At 40.3% G+C, this 24,425-nt stretch overlaps 3 protein-coding genes across 5 annotated transcripts in view; 1 reads left to right on the top strand and 2 right to left on the bottom strand.

Annotated features, from left to right (window-relative positions):
• kif16bb (kinesin family member 16Bb) overlaps positions 1-18,394 on the bottom strand; it is a 24,951-nt gene extending 6,557 nt beyond the window's left edge. For both annotated transcript variants that reach the window (XM_035663193.1, XM_035663192.1), the window contains exons 1-17: positions 17,446-18,394; positions 17,285-17,348; positions 17,089-17,199; positions 16,814-16,930; positions 16,009-16,106; positions 13,757-13,872; positions 13,517-13,659; positions 13,022-13,190; positions 12,574-12,702; positions 12,204-12,379; positions 12,033-12,098; positions 11,895-11,954; positions 5,413-5,532; positions 5,208-5,259; positions 4,969-5,106; positions 3,498-3,589; positions 1,216-1,289 (exon numbers count right to left, since the gene is read on the bottom strand). In XM_035663193.1, the coding sequence (XP_035519086.1) occupies positions 1,216-1,289; positions 3,498-3,589; positions 4,969-5,106; positions 5,208-5,259; positions 5,413-5,532; positions 11,895-11,954; positions 12,033-12,098; positions 12,204-12,379; positions 12,574-12,702; positions 13,022-13,190; positions 13,517-13,659; positions 13,757-13,872; positions 16,009-16,106; positions 16,814-16,930; positions 17,089-17,199; positions 17,285-17,348; positions 17,446-17,492 (1,772 nt within the window). In that variant the 5' untranslated portion in view covers positions 17,493-18,394. The remainder of the gene's footprint in view (positions 1-1,215; positions 1,290-3,497; positions 3,590-4,968; positions 5,107-5,207; positions 5,260-5,412; positions 5,533-11,894; positions 11,955-12,032; positions 12,099-12,203; positions 12,380-12,573; positions 12,703-13,021; positions 13,191-13,516; positions 13,660-13,756; positions 13,873-16,008; positions 16,107-16,813; positions 16,931-17,088; positions 17,200-17,284; positions 17,349-17,445) is intronic.
• mad2l1bp (MAD2L1 binding protein) lies at positions 18,393-21,120 on the top strand. Its single transcript, XM_035663196.1, has 3 exons — positions 18,393-18,753; positions 19,904-20,187; positions 20,283-21,120. Exons 1-3 carry the CDS (start codon positions 18,402-18,404, stop codon positions 20,808-20,810), a joined length of 1,164 nt encoding a protein of 387 aa, XP_035519089.1. The 5' UTR covers positions 18,393-18,401; the 3' UTR covers positions 20,811-21,120.
• A 76-nt stretch (positions 21,121-21,196) lies between these two features.
• On the bottom strand, positions 21,197-24,400 carry ephx5 (epoxide hydrolase 5). 2 transcript variants are annotated; one of them, XM_035663194.1, is made up of 10 exons: positions 24,245-24,400; positions 24,061-24,120; positions 23,584-23,800; positions 23,303-23,483; positions 22,996-23,205; positions 22,781-22,910; positions 22,302-22,513; positions 22,023-22,131; positions 21,800-21,925; positions 21,197-21,689 (listed from the first exon to the last, which is right to left on the bottom strand). In XM_035663194.1, the coding sequence occupies exons 2-10, from the start codon at positions 24,081-24,083 to the stop codon at positions 21,488-21,490; spliced, it is 1,410 nt and encodes a 469-aa protein (XP_035519087.1). In that variant the 5' UTR covers positions 24,084-24,120; positions 24,245-24,400; the 3' UTR covers positions 21,197-21,487. The 2 variants fall into 2 exon arrangements, with proteins under 2 accessions (XP_035519087.1, XP_035519088.1); XM_035663195.1 differs by lacking the exon at positions 24,245-24,400 and having other exon boundaries at positions 24,061-24,238.
• Between the last annotated feature and the right edge of the window lie 25 nt (positions 24,401-24,425).

Below are 24,425 nucleotides of genomic sequence, written 5' to 3' on the forward strand. Positions count from 1 at the left end.
GGGGGGGGGGGGGGGGAAGAGTGTCTCAAATTGCTCACTACTTCAGTAGGTGGTGAATCACTAGAGAGTGAATTGGATTTTAGGCACTAATTCGATGAACACTGGGACACTGACAGATCAATGAGCTGTCACACAGTTCCAAGGCAGTGGCAGAGTATAAAGATCATTCACATTAACGTAATATGTCTCATAGTTTGGTAGGCAATACAATTTTACAGAGCTTCTATCTGCATTGACTGTGAAAACAGATTTCATTTATCCTTACCATAATGTGTTTTTACAATGAAACTAAAAGGTAATGTTCACCATTTACTGCACCTTTTTCTTTTATATATTTCTAATATTTTTATTAGAAGCGTAGCAAATCTTAGAACTTGACAAAGGAAAGCATTATGTTTAAAACACTACAGAGACATCAGTGCAACTAGTAAATTGCTGAAAGGCTTTCTGGGATGACCAGTCATTTTTGTCTGCCTAGCAGGTTTGATACCTCCAAAAAACATTGCAGGTAGATACATTGACCGTATATTGAAACAGTTAATTTGTCGCCATAACACTTAATTTGGCGACACAATAACAAGTTTAGAACAAAAATGATATCCTCAGCCATTACCACTAAATACATGTTGGGACACTCGTCTGCTGTCAACAAGTCACACACAAGTCAACTGTCAAGGAGTCGTTGATAAAAAGAGCAGAGAAAGAAACTCTCCAGGCATCTGGACTGAACTTGGATAAAAGCGGACTTGGAATTGGGATGATCCTTGGCTGATGACATTTCATAAATACAGAAGAGATCGCAAATGGGAGAGGCCTAATGTGAAAAGGATTGGTTAGAAGTGTACTGAAGCATATATCCTGGGAGTTTTCTGGGGAGCTGAACTTCAAGTGCAATGCAGTGATTTTGGAAATGGGACACGAGGCAATTCACTACCTACAGAACTAGAGGCCGTTTTGGGACACTAGGTTGCAGGATACATGCCTGCTGTGATTTCCACTGGCTCAGCTTGAAGCACTTCAGATAGACTTTCTGCATGTTCCCACCTCTCCTCACAGAAACGCTGCCATGATTTATGGCTTTCATTTGGTCTACATGTCTGATGAATGTTGCTCCATAAGCAGGCACATTTTGGAGATTGAGGTGGAGTGGGTTTAGATATGCTTGGGTCATACCGAGTGCAGAGAGCTGTTACACTATGTGTGCATAAGTCTTACCCTGGATTTTGCAGCATCACCTTGGACAGATTCCTAGTAGATTTGGACGTGTCAGTCAAGGATGGCAGCCCGCTCTGCAGACAACAGAATGAGACAGCACTGAAATAAAAATCTGTCAGAGTAAGAAATGAGTGACAGTGGCCTATGGTATTTTTACATTTATACAGTGGTTTAATTATATAAGAAACTGTATGTGATCAGTATTCATGACACTGCTTTCACAGAACATGAGTAGATAGAAGAGCATTTGGAGAAATGTCAATATCTGGTAAATCAAGCTTTTCCAAAAATGAGGGTAAGCAGCATGGAACTAGCACATATTCCTAAAATAAAAAGGGTCGTACAATTTGACTGCAAGAGAGCAGCTGTAATGTACAATCGGGTCCATTAGTAGTTTTCACAGTTTATCTTCAGCTCTGAGTGTTTCCACAAAAAAACTAAAACTAAGAGGGAATGTTATACAATTTGCTACCATTTGAAAAGCCACTTCTTACGAATACACGAACACACACACACACACACACACACTCTTGAAACCATCTCATTTGGATTCAATGTTAAAAATGAATGGAAAATGCTCTTCTTGGAACCACAGCAGGACATGGATGTCTGCGCTTTACTTGGCTGTAATAATGTGCAATTTTCAATAATGCAGAGAGCTGTCAAAAATCAGAAGTACAGCTGTGTCTATAAAATTGGGTGTGAATCAATTTCACAACATAAAATGCTATGAAGAACAGGAGGAAAAGCTTAAATGGGACTCAATTTGAGTTGCAGGCTTTACAGTCTATTCACTGATCAAGTCATTTACGTTCATATACTAAAACAACTTCAATTTATTTTACTGAAAATGTCTACCACACCAGAACTTAATTTCAAAATACTGAAAGATTATTAGATTCTGTAATCATCAATGCTCACCCATTTGGACAGTTTATTTACCCTCTTACAAACAATACACCACGTGTCGTGTGAACAGCTTCTCTGCCATAAAGCTATGAGTAGAGAAGCACCCGGGCAACAGCATTTGTATGCATAGTGTCTACCATCTCAGGAATGGAAGCTTGCAGTGCTTTGTGTCTAAAAGATCTTGCTTCACCACGGAGACAAGTCTGTTTTTTGAGAACGGTGGGTCTTTGCAGATTTACACACTAACTGATCTAACTGCACTTTTCTTGTATCCTTCCCCTAATTGGTAGTTTTAAGTACATTTGGCAAGATTTTGTTTGGAATCTTACTTTGTTTTCACAATGTAGCTCTTGCCAAGACAGTGGTGGCTGTACAGGGAACTCCATTTACCTTATATTACAAATTCCAAGGACAAACGACTGCAGCAAGTGACGATTTAGGTGTTGAGATTTGTCACTTTGACATTAAACACATTTCTCTTCTGTTACATCTGTGATTCAAAAACTATAAAACATGAAGTCAAAGGGGGCAAATGCTTTTCATAAGCAAACTGACAAAGGTCATTGTTGTGGCCGTCTTAGTACATATTTACTGATTAATATTACATTTTGATTTGCATTTCTTCTGAAGGGACACTGGTTATAACCCACACAAAAGATACTTTTGACACCACAATAAACTGCAGTAAAACTTTTAATTTTAAACATTTTACATTTTCAGCTATTATTTTCTAAATTTAAAATTAGCATTAAGAGCATAAACCCTTATGGGTTGCAAAGGGTGCATTCACACAATGCCGTTTTAAAAACACATGAAAGTAAATGAAAGCCAAGAGGGAACTGTTGCAAGCTGGACGAAAAGCAGCCAGTATTGAAAGCTGCTGCACCTGGCCTCCTTTCAGGAGGAGCAGAAAGCTTTTCTAAGGTTGAAAACAGTTCAACATTGTGGGGAGACTGTTTTCAATGTGCAGGTCTGCTGCTTTTCTTGTGAGACAATTAATGAGAACGAATAAGTAGAGTTTCATGCTAACCGGGCAAAAACAAGCAGTAGCAGCTGAAAAAGGGGAGTAGTTCTTATTCTGATCAGAATAAATCTGCATGGATCACACTGGTGGTGCTGTTGTGGAGTTTCTAATGTTGAGTGAAGTGTGACTGAGAGTTCAACATGAGCAATGTTTGCTGAAGGAAGCAGGTATTACAGCTGGTAGTTATGGAAACAAAGTATATGATCCTGACTTGCTTTTACAATGCTAGTAATTTTACAGTTACCTGCAGAAAATGCAGTTGGCTTTACAAAAGCTTTACAAAAGCTTTACAAAAACAGCAAAATTGTACAAGAGCACAACAGGACTTGTCTGTGGAGGTTTTGGGTACCGTGTGTACTTGGCGTTTGTCTCTGAGCTGAGCAGCTTCAGTCGGGTGGTTAAACCGGAGTATGGTTCCTTTTCCTAGCTGTATGATGGCACCTAGAGAGAACCGAAGAGGAAAAGCATGAAAAAAAAAAAGTGGCAAATCACCAACTCAATTACCAGATTAAACTTTAGCATTAGGTATAAAAATACTGCACCAACCAGTGAATTATGCATCAGACTGACAAAGACTGGCAGAGGCTAAATGTGATGTGTGTGAAGACAGACGCAAGTGGCAGTAATAGTGCTGAATGTCTGCCAGGAAACTTTTGGAGGTGCGGCACAATATGTATAATGCATTAAAAAGGTGAGGAGCAAAAGAGATTGGCCATGGGAATCATCTTGTCATTGTGGGATTGCGGTGAACTGTCACTGCACTGAACTTGGGGAAAAGTTGACAAACAGCACAAGAGTTCAACATTTTCCTCTGCTGGGGTAAAGTGAATGAATTGCCATGAAGAACACAATCCCCAATGTGATTGGCAGTGACCTAGACTAGGGGGATGATTTACCCGAGAAAATGCTCCAAGGAAACTTGAGAAGTCTTGTAAAGCTATAGAATTGGAGTGATATTAGGGTTTATATATATCAGACTCAAACTTTTATGGCCACATCCACAGATTTTCTCGAGGTTTCCTCTCCATCACCTCCTCCGCTCTCAGCACAGCAAATACTAATCTTGCTACTACTAATGACTTCTGACGAGTGACAAAGCACCTGAGAGGGCAGCCTGTGATGGAATCCAGCTGCTGTTGGGCTGAAAATTACTATCATTTGTTCAAGAAAATAGCTTCAGATGCAGCCGGTTCTGAAGGGGATATTGGATAAATTGAAATGGCTATAACAGAAACTAGCGTAGCCAGGCCCTTGCGCTGCCTGGTTCTGTGCGCAGTTTTTATCTCTGGAAAGCAAAGCAGTGTGTGGATGAGGAGGGAGTAAGCAGGAAAAGCTCCCAGCCCAGGCAAGCAGGATCTGCTCAGGGGGGGCAGGAGTTTCAGCTCCGCTTGGCTCTGTCCTTTGAAAGGTTAATGCTCTTGCTGCCTACTTCAAACCTGTCGGCCCTATCAACTCCATCTGCCAATTAAATGGAGGGCCTGGAGCTTTGTCTGGAGCTTTGTCCGGGGCCTCTCGCCCTTCAAAATGTTTAGTAAGAGAAATGGCATTTGCCCTGTAGAGAGCTGTGTTCACAAGCCACTCATGCCCCAAGTGCACCGCCATGGGGAAACCAAGGACATAAAGTGGATTTCATTTGCAGATGTGATGCAGTGATCTCATATAACTGCATTCAAAATGGATGAAAGTGTTATTGCCTCTCACTAGCCAAATAATTGGGAATCTGAGAGAGAAATCTTCGTTATTACAGACATGCCATGCTTCCCCCCCCCCCAATGTTCATTAAAGAATATCAGAAGCATTAGCTTTGCAGAAATGCTTACCCTGAGTAAGCTGACAGGGATCAGTTACCACAGAGCCATTGACTGAACACAGTGCACCATCCTTAGGGATCAGAGTCACGGCCCCAGCACGGTTCTCAAGCACACAATGTTCACCAAGGAGCCCAGGCCCATGAAGCACTACAGTACAATTAAATATGAAAGCATACAAAGAAATCCTGATTATTTTCAGTCAAATGGATAACAGCAGTGGGGAATACAGTGTAGTGACTGTGACTCACCAATATCCTGACTGCATGATACTTCGTCACTCCCAATCAGGGTTCTGCCCTCCTATAGTGAAGATTAAAAGGTCATGATACAATATGCAAGCTGTTGTTTGACAAGTAGAGCAATTAACAAAAGCATTGGACCTTGGCTGGAAATGATTTCTTAGAAAAATATAGAGACTTTGGGAATTGTATGAAGTTGAAATGATCTATTTACTTTCAAATAATACAGGATTATTCCAGTGCTGAGCAGGTCTTCGTCAATTCCTATCAGATGAGGTAACTGGCAGTCCAGGACCACTCCACTCCCCTCCTTCCTCAGAGCCACAGCCTCTTCCTATAGGACACACGAAAATATACCATGAGAAAAAAATAATCTCATTCAATAGCCTGTAGCTGGAATGGCACACAATATGAAATAAAAATGCTGACAGACATTTAATGGCAACCAGCAGAAAACTGAATTCTTTATGACTGCTCTTCCTTGCCTGAAGGCCAAGCAGAATAGCGTCGTTCCAACCACGTGTCGCCATGAAGTAGCAGAGTGGCTAACGGCAAGAGAGATGCCATAAATCATTCAGATTATCGTGGCGAGAGTCAAACTGTACATTGTGTTCAGCCAACGAAACAGGCGCAGTGCCGCCACCTACACACACAACCATATATGCACGCACACACACACGCACACGCACGTTGTATACCATGCATCATTGCCTTTATTGATACATAGCTACCAACACTGTATGCTGCTATTAAAATACTCCCAAGCTTGTAAAGAATGTCAACTTTAGATAACAGCAACAAACTTCCGCTAGTTCCATGTCATTTACAATGTGCCTGAAAGAGGTATGAATTCCAGTGCCTGAAAGTGGAAAGCATGCCATAGCTTAAAGCTGCAGTAGGTAGTGTGCTTTTCATTATACCCAGTAGGTTAGAAAAATGTCATTAGTTGATTGAGTCTCATTCCCAGGTTGTTAAACACAGACAGACACAGACACCGCATGCTGAAAAACACTTAAATGTCCATTTCTCACATTATACCGCACTATAGTGATACATACAGCAACAGAAATTAATGCATTAATCCATTCTGCTTGTCCAGAAACCCCTGCTTATACTTAATGGTGTTACAGCACTACTACTCTACAGAAATGCGGTAAGAAGTAGAGAAATTGATTTAATCTTTAAAAGCACATTTCTAAAGCAGATAAAGGCCACACTTAAACCCCTGATCTGCTCCATACAATTGTTGCTGAGGAAATGTAAAAGCATGAGTCACACCACCTTACAGCATGCGTCTGTCAAGGGCCGATATTTTAAACTTTATACAAAATGTAATTGAGTATTATTTCTAACTATAATTCAAGGTATGAGTTTAAGATTTTAAGAAACCAAAAGAGACAGGCTGGAGACAGAATGAGTTTCTTGGGCAGTTCATTTGCCAATTATTCAACAAGAAATGAAACACTTAGCCTTGGATGACTTGCTAGGTTCAAAAGACACACTAAATTAAGCCATAAAGAGAAACTTAACTCTCTAGGCAAGTGTTTATGGCCGCTAACCTTTTCCTCTCAGGGCAAAGGCTGTGGTTCAATAACCCAGAGTCTACCCAAGTATGAGTGGCCCTATCAGGAGTATTCTTCTGTTAAGCTGGTGGACTAATGCCTCACATTGGCATGGATTATCATAAGTACCTCCCCAAGAGGCAGAGCAGAAAATCTCACATATGGAGGATTCAGAGGCAACACTCTGCATAAACTAGTTTCCACCTTCTCTTTCAACCTCCTCCTACTCTCTTTCGTATAGACTGGACCGTGAAGTGAGAGACATGTCCACCAGCAGCAGCACCTCACTCATTGGCAGTCGTGAGACGGGAGAAATCCTTTCTTCTAATGAAGAAGGAGAGGCATCGACCCCAGCCCCTGCACTTAATTAAAAGGGATTCTTCACAGACTTCATTAGAGGTGAGGAGCAGCCTGGCAGATTAATGCACTGTGTCACTTTCCTCAGACAACAGGAACAGATGAGATCCTCTTATTTTCTCCTCACATACCAGAGAAAGTTGCTCTCCACCACACCCAGTCAGTTAGTCTGTGCTATGAGTAAAAAAAAAAAAAAGAAAAAAGTCTGCTTTCAGATTGAGGCAGCTGGCGAACATACTGTAATTAACTGTGGCCTAGACCAGCAGCCAGGCTCGGGCAGTATTTAGGCTTCCATTAAAAGCCATCATCTGTGGTTGGGCAGAATTTTTAATGGATTTTTTCTCAGAGCTTTTGACAGTTCAGGTCTCCCACTTGGTTAATATGCATTTCAAAATACTGCCATACTAGGACAACCAATCATTCGTTCCTGACTGCCCATCAGCCTTGTGAAGTGCAGCAACTCACTAATAGAACAGATACTGGATGCAGAACAAGAGAAAAAAACTTCCGCATTTGAACTCTGTTACATTAAAAGGTTAATTTCCTTGAAAGATCTGTATTTATATTCTAGATTGCTGCTCTTTATAAAAGTTAAAATGAATAATGCATTAAAAGGGACAGGCAATTACATGGCCAGTTTTTAAAATGGCATGAAGCCTTTGTTTGTAGTGATTGGTTATATTCCATTATAACTCGCAGAAAAGAATTGGCATGTTATTAACAGTAGTTTCTGTTTCTTACACACGCTTTTTATATTATTTTGTGTGCGTGTCACATGTAAAAGCAGAATCTCAAGACATCTCAAAGATGTTGTTTAAGTTGTAATATGAATGTGCTGTGTAATTAGCTTGATGTGCCATTAGTTTGTTGCCATAAATGCAACTCGTGGTTAAAAACTTGAGTGATTCAACCTGATAAAAGCACTTCTGGGCTCCGGATCAAACAAATTCTCCTGCTACGCGTCCCATTGCAACTCACGTCAGTAAATGTTTGTTATTTTGCACAATATATGCTGAGATTTTACAGATTTACATAACTTCTCAATTTGTTGAAAGAACGTGAAAATAAAATCGGACTGCTATCTTTCCAAAACATAAACTACTATTTATTTTAGGGCCCAATCGAGCAGATTAGTAGGCATTGATGACATCTATACACAGGCTTGCCATATGCGTTTCAAATATAACAAAATAACATTTCATGCAATTAATTATTTTTAAAAAATGAAATCTAGTATGGACATAATGGTATGCGGCCAAAACAATACATAATGGTCATGAAATGCTATAATGACTAAATATGGTGTATAACTGCTGACAATGTGAGGTAAATTGACATTAAAAAAGGGAAAATCTGACATGTTTTATGTGGACGTCCAATCAGTGTTGATGGTATGTGTCAACTGAAGCAATACATTCCCATTACAGTGGTGTAGTTGGTGTCAAGCAAGAACTACAGGCTATTTCAGCTTGGAGCTTGAAGGTAAAGATAGTGTGAAAAAGAAAATGGTGAAACTGCAGTTATTCTTTGGCTTGGCCACATTGTGTAATACTGACTAACAAGCAGCATCTAACTTAGCTCGCTAGGGGGGCGTGGGCATCTGAAGCTCACGCACAATGCATCCTGGTACATGTAGACCCTGTCGGCACGCCTCAGAGTGCAGAAGAACTCAATAAAGCTCTCTCTATCAATAAAGCATGCACTGAGGAAATTAACTCTACAATTGACTAAATTTACCACCAAACTGATTGGACATTTATATAAAAACATGGCAAACTGTCCCTTTAAACAGAGCCAGGCTTAGAGCATTCAAGGCTTAGGTTGTGTCATTGTTTTTGATTGCGGCATGTTTGGAAAATACAAAGACTACTAGGATCAAAGAAACACTGTGGTTCATTTTATCTTACTGAAATGAAGGTTCCTCCCACCACGCTGTGTTACAAGGGGACCTGAAAGAGTAGAACTACACACAAATCTGTGTGTGCGCATATACCCCTGCAGTAGAACAACATTTCACTTTACCCTCTTCCTGCCTTTTTTGTTCTCTCAATCTGTTGCCGTCTGTCTGGTAAGAGGCTGCTGTGGAATCCATCTCATATTAATTGCTTTCTCTTTCCCACATGCCCTGTAACCAATCTGGGAAGCTGACGATGAATAACTTTGCATTCTAAATCTGCTTTGAATACAGAATTCAAAATTCTGTTTACACCGCTCTTGGTCAACTTGTCTCCTTACGGCCGAGCAGAAATTTTCATCTAGCTCTCAGCAACAGCATCGACTGAATTAAAACACAAAATATATGAGACTTCAGGACTGGGACTGAAGACCGCTCTTAATTTAAAAAAACCCTGCGCTTGAGATAGAGAACACGCACTATGCATAACACCATACACTTAAACATAGAGGTTGTATTATATGAGAAGCAGTCTTTTTAAGCACCACATGTTAAAGGCCATTTGTTTCAAATAAAAAATAAATAAATTAAAGGAGATCAACTTTAAATAAATTACACCAATGCAATAAGTACATGTGCTGAATTTTGAAACTTCAAACTGGGCCAGGATGGGCTGAACTGCACTGAGCAAAGACACCACCTCTAATTCTAACTCTGTTCAGCATCCCATGCAGGAATCCCACTTATCATTTTTCACACAGGCAGAATGCAAATTCACAGGAAGACAAATGTCAAATCCATAAAGTCATTCATCAAACACTTAGAGCTTCGGCAACACCAGTGTGCCTGCCGGTCACCAGTATAGTGGCCTTTTCGCCTCTGTGTCACATTGTATCATGCATCATAACAGGTGCTTCTACACGGGTGGGCACAGCTCTAAACAAGGCCAGCAGAGATGGACGATGTTGCCTCTGAACATAAAGTCATCACCGCTTGAAGATGCAAACAGATTTACAAAAACACTAATTAATATGCCGGACGGTCCAAAACGAAAGTTCCACATGTCAATAATCAAGACCTCTTAATTAGGAGCAGTGACAGCTGCTAATGAGTTCCAATACACTGTCATGAGTAAAGGCCTGTCGAGCCACTAAATGTCACCTGCTAACTACCACACAGAATTAGAATGTTAATTATCCAATGTACACGTATATAGCAGACATTTAATATGTAGGGTATTCCTTACACAATGTCTCCTTCAATGTGTGGCTGCATAAAAGCAATCTGCTTTTTCATAGTCTGGTGCAGGATCACTGGTGGCTGCTACAAGTTGGAAATACACAAATCTATACACAAATCTATTCAGACATCTTTCAACAGTCAGATCAACATGCAAACCCATGCAAAAACTGCTACTGCTAGCATGTATAATATAGACAAGTAGTCACCTCATACTTTTCATGACTGGCACGCTTCACAGTTCAATGCATAATGCAACAGGCTACTTGGCTGAACACGATGAGTCCCAAACAGATGACATTTGGTGTTATTTGGGAGGTTGGGCACAAACTCAGAGAAAAAGTGTTCAGTGTAAACTCTGGGTTGGCAAACACTGGCATTTTTTTCCCCCCTTGCAGCTAGGGGTCTTGCAAAAGATGCTGCCACGCTGTCCCAGCCTTAGAGAAAACCATATTGGGTTGAAGGAGAAGGCACGTCTGTTCTGTATCCCTTTGTCAGAATCCCCAAACACTGTCGCACACTAACTTTTATGATATTACAAGAACTCAGCTTTTGGATGCCATTTAAATCTAAATAGATGGAAAATGTAATTTAAATGCCAGGTTGACTCTACTCTCATTACCCTTTCCACTCCATGAAGTGGTTGTGGCAGTTCACAAGACTTGCAGTGACACCAGCTGGTAGGATGTCCTTACTGCAAGCAGCAACTCCTGACAAGACTGTTGCTGGGAGCTTGCTGCTTTATTGATTGTTACTGTTAAAATTAATAGACAAAACCTTCACATAATGTACTCTGTAGCCTTCTGTTTTACTTACATACATCCTTCTGTACCAAGTTCAAAATGACATGAAATATAACAGCAGATGTTGGACTTGTGTGGAAAATGTGTTATGACATATCACTAAATTGAAAATGGGGGCAAAGGAAACAAAGTAGGTAACAAAAAGATAAACAACAAGGGAACCTAACAAACTATTGTCTGTCTAGAAACAACAAAGCTCCAAAGAATATAACTGCTTAAGGGTGCCTCACATCTTATTTGGAAATGTTTATCCAACTCTGTACAAAATGAAAAAAAAAACAAAAAAACAACAACATTCAGATGTCAAACTACAGGGTTTTACTGCAAGTTGTCTTTTTAATACTGTCTGATTAAAGATCTACAACAAACTGGAAGCAGTTGTCTCCAGTTAGTCTTGTTATCCTCCAGCTCAAGTACAAGAATCAAACAAACATTCTCACAAGCTTATGTGAGTCAAACTAACTGATGTTAAAGAGGAGGATATTTACACAAAGGCTCACTTGGTCTCTTTATCAGTGTGTTAAAAGAAAAGCACAACACTCCTTTTAACTCCTTATTTCCTGCTTAACCCTACTGCTTCTGGCTAAAAGTGCTGTGGTCAGCTCAAGCACACGTAGGGCCATCTGTTGCACTTGTAAGGGACAAAGAATAGGCAAGAAATACATCAGATTTATATGAATAACTTTTTAAAAAGCCACAAATTGAGTGGTTGATCTTTAAATGTTAAAAACTTAAATGTTTTTTTTTAAACTTCTGGAGCCTGTGTAATGTATTTTTTGCTGATGGCTATGTCCAGTAACTGGAGTTAAAGACAGTTTAAATACATGAATCATTGTTGTACCTTCAGAATACTCTGCGTCTCGCCCCATTTGCTGGTCCACTCCCTGGTCAGTGCTAGAACCTGGGGGAGAACAGCAGTGTATTATTTACAGAAGAAAACATCAAAACATCCCTTTTCCAATGGCAAAGGATAACTCACCTCCCCCTCATTCAGATTCAGCTCCTCCTCTACCTTCACAGAGGAAGACATCTCCCCACGGGAAACCTGGAGTAATAGTGAAAAGAGACAGCCCAACCTAAAATATAAACTTTGAGGGAAAAAGACTGTCATCATACATATTGTATCCTTGAGCTTGAACATATGCAGGACCTGGTTAGCTTCCTCAAGCAGCCTTCTGAGCCTGGTAACCTCTGCCTGCAGCTCCCTGATCACCTTCACGCTGCCGTCTTCGTTCACCATGGGAGAGTTGACGATGTTTTTAGCTCGGCTGGCGTAGCGCAAAGTGCTCAGGGTCTCACCGTAGTTTACATCAGCAGGAGAGACGGCTGCCACGAGAGGTCACCAGGTGGGAATGTGCAACGGTTGATGAGATAAAACAGGAAAAAGAAGGATTATTACCATTATCTTCTTCCAACTTATTAAAAACATTTTCAAGTACAGGTCATAAAGGGGTGACAGACTTTCTGAAAACAGCCTGCAATGTCTTGGTATCAGCATACTTGAGAATTACTGTACATACTTGCTATCATAGTCGTCATAGAGTTTCCACCCAGGCTGTCTTTTAGAAGCCATGTCAGCACAGAGTCTCTGTAAGGAATGAAGATCTGCTTCTTCTTTTTTGTTGACTGTCCGCCCACGCTAAGGTCAGCTAGGAGGTCACACAGAAAGAAAAACACTGACTCAGAGAAACTGTAGAGCTCCAGTAATGCATGAAATGTTTCATCCTAAAGCTCTATAGATCCATTTTGAGAACAAAGGGCTCAGAACAGTCAATGTTTCTCTGAAAATGATGAAAAGAAAATTTGGAATGAAACCAAACACGTGTTTAATTTTAAATAAGCAAACAAAGTTGCTGTCCTTGCATAGAAAACAGTCATTATTCACAATCTATTATTGAGCTGAATGGCTCAATACTGAAGACAGATGTGATGTCATGGTGTGTCAGTCATGCTGTAACTGCCATTTACCCAGAGCTGAGATCACACTGCCCAGGGTGACCAGGGATTTGTTGATGTTGGCACCTTCCTTCAGCCTGGTGCCGGTGGCTCGCGTGGCATCGGCTCTCTCGCTGCCCGCCAGGTCTACCAGGTGGATCTTACTCAGCATCTCACGTGGCAACTCCGCATCAAACCGGGCCTGTGGCATGCCAAAACATTACAGAGCAATCTTTTTTTAGTTCAAAAGAGGCAACATCACAGAGGAATACTTAGGCATATAGGCAGGATCACGACAAACGTGCTACTTATGATGGAAAAAATAAAAAAATCCTTTGAAGATGGAAAAAAACACATGTTAAAAATGATCATTACACAAAAACAGATAAACAAGGCTAATTGGAGCTCTTGAGGGATAGTCTTTGCTAACATCCAGAGTTTTCAGGGAAACTAAAAAATGTTTACTTCAGTTTAAACTGGCAACGCAAGACACAGCAGCAGGTATACACTTAAAGAACTACAGTTGACCTGGGTGAAGTTGATGGTGAAGATGGCGTGGGAGCGGCTGCTGACATTATTCATCCCTGTGCTGGCTGTGGTGCGGTTGGCATCGCCGAGAATGATCAGGTCCTCCATATCACTGTGGTTGCGTACCAAGTGCTTGGACAGATCTACACATAGGGGAATTTCTTTTCTGTATTATATTTTCTGAATTTTATACAATTCAACTGAAATGGATACAGAGGTGGAGAATGAAACCTGTCTTACTCTCTACATAGGGTCCATCCCTGGAGTGCTCTCTCACTTTCAAGCCTCCACCATCTGTGGGTGCATGTCTCTTCTCGAGAAGGTCCTGCACACGTTCATTATAGATCTCCAAATAGCTGGTGCCAAGACAGAAACACAAAAGCAAAATTTGATCCAAGATTGCACACAAAGCCACAATGGCACAAATTAATGAAGGGTTTCAGTGTTGATATGTGAATGGCACTGCACCAAATGAGAACAAAACAAGTTGCTATTCACTGTCTACTATGAAAAGAAATGCACAGTAGGTTTAAAGCCAAATTACAGTGCATGCATTGTTCAGCTTGCACTGGCAATGAATAAACAGAAATATGCAAAGTAGGTTTCGGCAGAGCACTTCAATCAACCCTGCGGTGGGTGTGTACAAAAAGGACTACTCTGAGTGGCTGTTTTTAAAAACAATGCTAGGAATGGAGCAATTAGGCTTTATGAGAGCGTGACAGTAATGAAAAGGCATAAGAACATATCCTGTGGTTGTAGCCATGCAGGTTGTTTTCTGGCACAGCACTGAAAAAAAAAATCAAACAGGTTACAATATTGGCTTATTTCTAAATGACTACAGGCAAAGCTGCCATTATTACAATAACAATAACGGGGGAGATTAGATTGCAACTACCATCACGTCCTGACGGATACAAAATGTATGATGTTTTACAATGTAGGGATCAATGTGCAGCTACCTACACAACAAAAACAAAGCCAGAGGTTTCACTCATGGGCAAGTGATGGAGACCACGGTCTTAGAAAGTGGGACATGATCAATGCTGTTCTATTGAAGAAGAAAAGAAAGGAGTCTCCTCAGAAACAGGTTCACGCCAGGAGTCTTACACACATCCTACCTGAACATTCCTATCAGTTTTATTGCTCATGTAATTGCTCACAATCATTATGAAATTATGTACCTTGTGTGTGCCAGCAGCATCACAACACCAAATGGAAAAATAATTGTTTCACAGTTGCTTGATAAGCTTAAAATCCAAATTTTTTAATCTCCCAGCATTATCATTTAGGAGTAAAGCTGGAACATGTAACCGTGAAACAGATACTGTGATGAAACGAGATATCATCTGGGATTTTGATTATTATTTGATTGTAGTAATAAAGCCTTAATGTTGTAATTTCTGGTTTTAAAAGGCCTGCATTACAGTTAGGTCATACAATTATCTGAAGTTATATGACTGTTCTTGCTCAGTAAAATTAATGCCTTTACCTGCTTGTCCAAGATATTATTATTAAGACAGTACCAGTAGCCAATAGGTTAAATATTGCATGTAAGTAACAACATATAATTGAGAGGTTTTGGGCTCTAGTTTTTTTAGGTGGTAAACTTTAATGTTTAGTGGTCCTCAGGGGCAAAACACATGAGAAAAAACTGAACTAAAGTCATTATTAACCGGAAAATGAATTATTTGCAATGTTTAATTCTGACTGGAAGCCTGAGTCACTGTCAGCTGGAAGTAGCACAAGGTACACTTGTTTTCCCCTGTGTGCACTCCTTTCGGGTGGTCACAGTGCCTTTGGTTGCACTAACAAAATGTACTGCAGTTCTCTGTGTAATTTTAAAAATAATGAAAATAAGACCTGCCATTGTTTCAGCATGTTTTTGCAACATTGTTTTGTTCACAATAGGATCATGGGTATGAGAGACAAACTGAGGCCTTACTGACAAACTGAAGTGACACTGCTGATGACGCACCATCTCTATATGGGACTATTAGGATAAATGTTAAGTTTTAACTTGTTTGCCCTCTAATGGCAACAAATTAAACTATTAAAAGTCTTGATCCACATGGACTCTTTGGGGCCTGACGTACTATTTAACATGATTTAACATTATTTTTTAACATGGTTGTACTGGCGCTAAAAGGCTTGTAGTAGTAGTTTCTTAACCCTTATATTAAAAGATCTGTGGTGGCAATATGATAATCACCAGGTTTACTTTTGTAGCAGTAATACCTTCGTATAATATCATTTTAGTCTTTAGTATAGGATTTCTATGTTTTTTATATTAAGTATTTCACCCCAACATAAGCCAGTGCTGTACACTTTGCAAGTTCTATATGCTATATGTAAATATATATACCAGTCCCTCCCCTGCCTGCTGCAAGTTTTGAATATTTTCATCAGGTTTAATGATTGATTAAATGTACAGTCCTGCAGAATGACTTTAAGATACGAAGCATCACCATAGGGTATGTATGATGGTCTCCTACCTGACCTCTGTACAGAATGACACGGCATCACTCGTGCTTCTATGAGTTATCTCGTAGAACAAGCCTTCACAGATCCGTGGGATTAAACCTTTATCATCCTGACACATAAAAAAAAAAATAAAAAAAAGGAGAAAAATTACACATTGAGAACTCTTATTACAAAATGATGTTACTCATAATGTACTTTTAAATGACAATTTCATTTTGCTCCCATAATGTTCTCTTAATTTCGGGTGTCTATGTCTATGCTGTGACCACAACTCAGCACATGCAAAGACTGCTGAACAACACAAACAACAGCTCATCTGATATGGAGTTACTGAAGCATAAAAGCAATTCCACTCTGAGCTGCATGCCCTCTTGTTTTAATTACAAAGTAACAGATAGTAAGCATTAAGAGCCATATATAATTATCTGGGATGTTGACAGCCAGCTCTGCTGATGACCTTGCACAAGTCTCCTGGTAGACAGGCAGAAACCTCACTGGTAATGTGAAATTTCCATTGCTGTGCAAGGTGAGGAGAGAAAAGCTGTGGGTTGCTGCCCTCATCACATTTTCTGATTAGTGGGGAGAAACATGGAGATAAATTGAGAGAAAGAAAGGGAGGGACGTCTGATGAGGCTGCCATCAGTCAGTTTCTAACATGTGGTATGTGCACAATGGGTTAGCACTACTGGGGTATTCTGTAATGTAAGCTCAACAGCGTTGACAATGTTGTGACACCACTCCAGATAAAAAAAAAAAAAGGTAAAATGAGTCTTTAACCTCAGTAAAAGTGCTGAGAAAGCTGAGCAACGTTCTTACTGTGTGGCCCATCATGGTGTAAGACTTCCCTGAGCCTGTTTGGCCATAGGCAAACACACAGGCGTTAAAACCCTCAAATGCAGCCTTCAGGACATCAGACCCCAAGTCATGAAAAATCTAAAGTGGCAGAGAAAATGTTTGTTAAAATGTTATGTTAAAAAAAACACAGGATTGTTTGACAGATCAACCAAAAACTATGATTTTAACTGACACTATAGTATAAAAAAAGTTATGCAAAAGGTTGAAACATATGGGAGCCAACAGAATACACATACCCTTTCCTGGGATGCAAATGCTGGGCTTCCTCTGTCACTTGAATCATATGAGAAGTCATAAGAAAAGGTCTTCCCTCGCTCGTTGAGCTCATCGCCTCGAATAGATGCAGGCTAGAGTTTCAAATGCACAGCCCAGTCTTAATAAACTCCATTACTGCAGTATAAGTTAGTGTAATTGTATTATGTGATCAAATACCTTATGAATAGATGTAGTGTTCCCTTTCATGTGAATTACCACCTTCGAAGATAACTGCTTTTCTCTGTGGGCAAAGTGAACGTGAATGAGTTTCATTCCATTTTTTAGAAAGCTTGAGGAAATAGATATATATATATAAAAAAAGGAGCCATTCTACTCACCTTCTGTTCAATGGACGGACTCGGACCGCTACTCTCACTGAAGCCATTATTAATCTAAATCAGACAGAACACGTTTCCCAGCCTGTCTTCACCCTCTTTCAAAGACACCCGCATGAACGCCAATGCAGCGTTTTTCACACCTAATTATCACACCTGGGGCCTGTCCTCAAGTTCTCCATGCATTACACAAACTGGCCACTGCGGCGTGTAAAATGGGGATCGATGCACCATACCCCAAACAAAAAGTTGTTTTTAAAATACCCTTTTGTTATGCAGCTCTTGATTATTTTGTTATCTTTTAACAAAGCAGTGTTTGCACTCAGATGATCTCCTGCCAGGATAAATTACCTGCAGGTTTAGTCAATAACTGGGTAAAATATCACGGATTTTTTGAGTTTCTGCTCATTACATCAACATTAACATCCATGCGTATCTAATGTGTACTATTTAATGTTAATTTGAAATGTCTGAGTCAATATATTGCATTTGAGTCCGGCCGGAAAAAAACCGACAGCAGAACTTCAAACACAACCAAAACAAGTATCTTTATTTGTGTCATGGGTCAAACAGATTTTAGGCCGATAAACAATGACTTAAATGATCAGAAAAGTGTTATAAGATTGTGATTCACGCTGTTACATTTTGCGAAATATATTTCTAGTGGCAGGGTGGTTGTTACGGCCTGTTTTAGCGGTTACAAAATAACTAAATTTTAAAGTCTCGTTCAAAATAAAAGTGTTAAAAACTCAGCAAGCCATAACAGAAACGTCTACAAAACAAGCCTCCATGAATAAACCCATTTTGATTAATTTATGCGCACGAAAGAGCAAATCCACCATCAACTCCAAAGTGGAAGCTTGTTTTTACGAGTCTTTCCACGGTACGTGAACTCAGCATTTCGGTCCACATTTCCCATGATGCAGTGCAGAGTACACCCGGCGGGGACATTCAAAAGTATGGCAGAAGACCCAAATAGATTAAAACCAACATCAAACTCTGAAAACGCGAGTACTAACAGCGGGGGCGGTGAGATAAACAGGTGCCTTTCGTTGTCGTCAGATAAAGACGGCGGCACCCTGGAGGAGGCGAAGGTGACCTGTAACGTTAAACTCTTACAAAATGTTCCCGACGACTCAAATTCACACCGACCCGGTGCGGAACTCTCGACACGGGCTGTGAAAACGTGTTCAAAGGCGAAAAACACAGGTGAGTCAAGAGACGCCTCACCTGAACATCGACTGGATTCAGAAGAGCTCAACGCGGACGACAAGGAAAACTCCAGCATGCCCTGCACAAACATCACTCCCGGTAGGTAACGAGATGTTGTGGATACTCTACGTTACTCTCTAACGTTACTAAGTGGAGTGTGGAGCTGACAGGTTGTCAAACATAGTGGCTGCAGTGTCAAATAAATACAGTATTTTTTATTTTGGATAGTGGGGGAACCAATTAAAACGGTCCTTTTGTTCTCTAAATATATCATGTATATAAATATGCATTACAATGTACAATATTGTTGTTATTATTTAAGGCAAACGTGATATTCTGAGGTGGCACTTGTGGAAAGCAAAGTATTTCCATCTTGTACCATTTTATACTTTTCTTTTCCACCCCATTTTAGACGAAAATATCACTTTTTATACTATAGTTTACAGCTCAGACAATAATTCTGTTAATTGATTAGTCATCAACCATTAATCTTTGTGAAGCAAAAGCTCCAACCTTTGTCTGACTGCAGAGTCTAAATTGTGATGGTTTTCTACTCTTATTGGGGGTTTTTTTTAATTGTAAACTGAATATACTGAATATTTTGCTTAAAAAATTAAAGTCAACAAGAAAATATGATTCTTTTTCTGGATTAAACTATCCAGCAGTATATAACGTAGTTAAAATTGGCCCCACCTCGACCAGACAAGTCTTCTTACATGTTAACCTTCAATAATTAATCCAGTAGTGCATATATAACATAATAATAATAATAAAGGGTCATTCTGAATTATGAGTAGTTAAAGGTCCAGTGTGTAACATTGTTGAGGATCTATTGGCAGAAATTAAATACAAAATGTATAGGTATGTATGCATTAGTGTATAATCACCTGAAAATAAAAATCATTGTGTTTTTATTACCATTATAAGAGGCAGTTGTTATTTACAGAGGTCCACCATGTTTCTACAGTAGCCTAGAACGGACAAACCAAACACTGGCTCTAGGATTGCCACTAAATCCTACACACTGGTCCTTTAAGTATAACAGAGTATGTACTTATGCTTAAGTAAAGGAGCAGCCTTATTCCTCCACCACTGCCAGACAGTTGCCATATGTTACATTTAGAGGGAAAATGGGGACAGTGGCTGGCTTTATTAGAACACTGGCCTTGCTAGATTTCATTAACTAAAATTGAGCAAGACAGCTCCATTGCTCACCCTAATGACATTATTCTGCTCCTCATTTGGACAGATAACACCCAAGAAGAGGGCACTTCTGGTCAGAGAAGTTTGCAGGATTCCGACGTGACCGCCAGTAAACAACAGAGTAACACAGAGGACAGGGATGCTGAGGTGCTGAGAAGAGCACAGGAGGAAGGCCATGTGAACGTGGACTTCCCCGGCACCGTGACTCAGGAAGGCTGCTGCCGCTTCGTCAGCGAGATCCTCAAGTGCATTCTCTATCAGAGACAGCAGCTACCCATGACGTATGACCAGCTGGTGTACTCTCAGAAGAAACAGCAAGCGTCGATGCAGGTGAATAGGAAGAATGATCAAATGCACATCTCATACTTCATAAATAAAGAAATGTTGTGGATTTGAGATTAAATAAAAGTGTTTTTTGCTTTCAGGAAAAAGACACAGTGAGTCGGAGGCCAGTGCAGTCAGCAGACATGGACTGGCGTAAGTGTCAGCAGACCCTTCAGGAGCTGGAGGAGGTGTTGCAGCAGCTGGAGGTGCTATTTTCCCTTAGCAGGGTTCCCCGTGTGCTACTGCTAATGGGCGGCTCCCTTGTCCTCCCCAAAGAGCTGTATGAGATCAACATGGAGGCTCTAGTAGTGGCTAGTGGAGATCAATGCCTGCGGGTGTCCTCATGCTTAAGGCAACTCTTCCGCACTCTTTTCGTGGCTGACCTTTTGTCCGACACCAGACCTGTTCGTTTAGTGCCCACCACGGTGTTGGCCCTGGCTCACAGGGATTGCGGCGTTGGTTGGTTTCGCCCTAAACTACAATTTAAAGTGCCAACCCGTGTAAAGAACAAAGTTATTGCTCTGTCTACTGATCCCAGCACTTGTAAGGAACCAAGGGCAGAGGGGTCAGACTGGCAGGATTATGTGTGGTTCCAGGCACCCATGACTATCAAGGGCTTTGGCAAGTGACCCAAAAGGTTGTGGCATGCATAGCGTAGATATTGGAGCTCTTTCTGGAGCTTGTATACTAAAATTACATTTTAATGGTGGTTTAAGTGATTTCTGAACTTGAATTTTGAATTGAGTGGTCCATATTTTAATGAATTATGAGTTTAATTTTTTTCTGCTTTATGATTAAAAGTATGTCAATTAAAACAATAGTGGGTTCATTGACACCAGCAGTACGGTGTACTACTGTTTTTTTATACTATATAAATACTGAATGTGTTCTTGAGGTGTTGTTGAAATTTTGAGAACATTGTGTGTTAATGTTTATATGTATGAAGAATGTTCATGCATTACATGTTTTGCATAAAATATGTTTTTTTAGGACGTTAAAGACAACACACATAATATTGGTGCAATATATTTTTAATCTGCATAACTTAAAAGGTTTAAGGTTTATTATATTGCTTTCTTTAATCCAATCTTTTAATACATTGCCAGTATCATCTGTGTATATGTTTACATTTATTAAAGCCTGAAAATGATTTTGACAGTGCTGCAATTTTGGAGGCAATCAAATCATGAGATGGTTTGTAGTGTGAGCTTAGTAACAAGGAAGTATATTTGGAATGATCAATCAAAATCAAACACAACAGCAATAATAAAGAACATTTGCACCACGGTCTGAGAGTGCATCAACATCAGAACTTCTCCACTTTTCTGACAAACTGGAAGATGTCATTGGCTAGCAGCTGGGGTTCCTCAAAGGCAGCAAAGTGACCACCTCGAGGCATGAAAGTGTAGGAGTACATGTTTCGATACCTAATTTGTGCCCACGATTTGGGGATGTGCATCAGCTCATTAGGGAAGGCGGCAAATCCAGTGGGCACGAATATATCTGTCCTAAATCAAAAGACAAAACGTTATCAGTCATAATATGATAGAATAATAAGGTTGTCAGATTAGCTAAATAAAGGTCATCGTGTTGATAATATGAATTTTTAGCCACATACTTTGCATCCACTCTTGCATCAGGGTTACTCTGTAAGTTTTCTTTGTAGAAGCGCATGGAGGAGACTATGGAGCCTGTGGTCCAGTAGATCATTACATTTGTCAGGAGGTCATCCAGGCTGAATTTTCTGCACAAATGCAACAAATTAATTAATTACACTCAATCTCCATATACTTTTATATGCTACAAATAATGAAAAGGCTAAATGGAATTTTCTCTTGTACCTCTCCAGCCCACCATCCACCAGATCCCTGTTTTTGAAATCAGTCCAAGTGGAGAACTTCTCCAGAATGTAGGCCGCCAAGCCAACAGGAGAGTCATTCAGTCCACAACCTGTACACACCAATTAATATATATTAAGAGCTGAAATAATAGTATACTGAGATTACAAAATACTATAAACAGTCAGCTTGTCTCAGGAGTTTTCTCTCAAATTCAGTGGGTTCATCTTTGACCTGTCAAATGTCAAAATGATCATCCAAACTGGCAGCGTATGTCCCCACCTGCAGTGTCTGGTTTAGTGGCCTGGATGTGTAAGTAGCCCGATTCCCTCAACATCTCCCAGACATTCTTCTCAAAGAAAGGGAACAACCGGCGAACATCTTCCCGACTGAAGCCCACCAGGAAGGGCAGATAGGGACCAATCATGAGGGACAACAAGACTTTGAACCCCCTTCTTGACATCATCATGTTTAAGTGGAGTCCTTTCACACACCTGAAAAAAGATTATAGGTCTTATAATGTTTAAATCTGTATTAAGTGTCAATTTATAGCTAAAAATGCAACTTTTTATCATGGTTTTCTATTGACAAAATATCTGTTATTTGTTCTCCAGGAATTTGTAGTGTCAGTGGTTTTTGGTCATTTGACTGCAAGCACTGTTTCACAATGTTACAATGCTCCCTTTAAAAATCACGTGGGTGGTGGAAATTCCGCTGCAGTGGTAACTTGTAGCATGTAAGGCCTTATTTTGCTGTCTTACTGGGGCTTCATCTGTGCCATGTTGGTGGTGATGAGGGAGCCCCAGTCTCCTCCCTGCACATAGAACTGGGAGAACCCTAAACGCTCCATCAGTGTCAGGAAAATCCGGGCAGCGGCGAGGCTGTTAAATCCTGAAAAGACACAGGAAAGGACATCTGTAAACATCTGCTGCTCAAGCTGAACTACAAACACACACATATATTTATAATCATCTACCTTGTTTGTGAGGAGCGTCTGAGAAACCGTAGCCAGGGATGGACGGGCATATGACCTCAAACACGAGACCATCCTGGTTCTCGGTGAGAAGTGGCAGAATCTTGTAGAACTCGTAGAAGGAGCCAGGCCAGCCGTGGACGAGCAGAAGAGGGCGAACCTTCCGGGTCTCACGGCGTGGCGGTCGCACGTGGATGAAGTGCACATCCAATCCTGTATTGGCGAGATAAAAAAAAATAGTGGAGAATTATTTAAATTGTAAGGGATTACTCAGCAAAACCTGTTGATTCAGTAGGGAGGCTGTGTGTACCTTCTATTTTAGTTTTGAAGTGTGGATACTTGTTAAGCACTGTGACTTGCTTTTTCCAGTCAAACTCATGTCTCCAATAGGAAACCACTTTCTTGAGATGAGTGGAATTAAAGCCATACTGGAAGCCGCTATCTTCCAATGGATCACTGTAGCGGGTTCGGTCAATGCGCTCATGAAGGTCCTGTTGAACAGAAACACGTTACTGTCTTATGACTGGCACTCAAGCTACTTTTTAAATTGGTATTTGGTGATGAAAAGTTTATTTAACAGCTCAAAATGACCTTAATCTCTTCATCTGAGGTTTGCACTTTAAAGGGGTAGATTTTCTCATCCTCTGACAGTGGCTTCTCTCCTGCTCCCCACCATCCTTCACCAAGAGGAATAGTTTTCACTTGTCTTTTTTTGTGCGCTATGTATGCCAGTATCCCTCCTGCTGCCAGGGCAGAGCTACCTACTACAAGCCGCTGTTGGACAGCATCCAAACCAAAGAAAGCTTCTCTGCAATGTGTGGAAAAAATATGACAATTGGAGATAATTACAGCAGTACAAATATTTATTTATTGACATTTTATTATTTGCACATACACTATAAATGTATATGTAACAAATATATTTTAAAAGACATAGAACAATCTGCAAAAATGTCTTATGAAGATACCTCCCCTTTAATAAATTATCATCGTACTTTAAAAAGAGAAAAACAGATTGAAAACTGATTTTTCCAAATGTGTGAGTATTACTGGTAAAAGCCTACTTACTTTAAACCCTGAAGTCTTAGCATTGCGCAGTTCCAAAGGTGATTTTCTTTCAGACATGCACTAGGACAAAGGTGACAATTGATTAATTTCCCGCAACTTGTTGTGAACAAACAAACGCCAAAATCCAACCACGATGCGTTGCAACCATGGAAGCATTATGGTTTCAAACAGGTTTCTACATTACCTTTTATTTGCCTCCTTTTAAAAGAGTGACTCGAATTTCCACAAATGGAAGAAGAAAAAAGAAGAAAAGGGGGGGGTTGCAGCTACGGAATCCACAGGTGTACAAAACGAGCACACTCGCAGATTGATCAGGGCACCAGCTCCGATGGGAGGAGGGGGTTTGTGTTTTAGAGGCTGCTGAT

This window comes from Morone saxatilis, unplaced genomic scaffold, assembly GCF_004916995.1.
Source record: "Morone saxatilis isolate NCDOM2014 unplaced genomic scaffold, NCSU_SB_2.0 Contig19, whole genome shotgun sequence".
Classification (NCBI taxonomy): Eukaryota; Metazoa; Chordata; class Actinopteri; family Moronidae; genus Morone; species Morone saxatilis.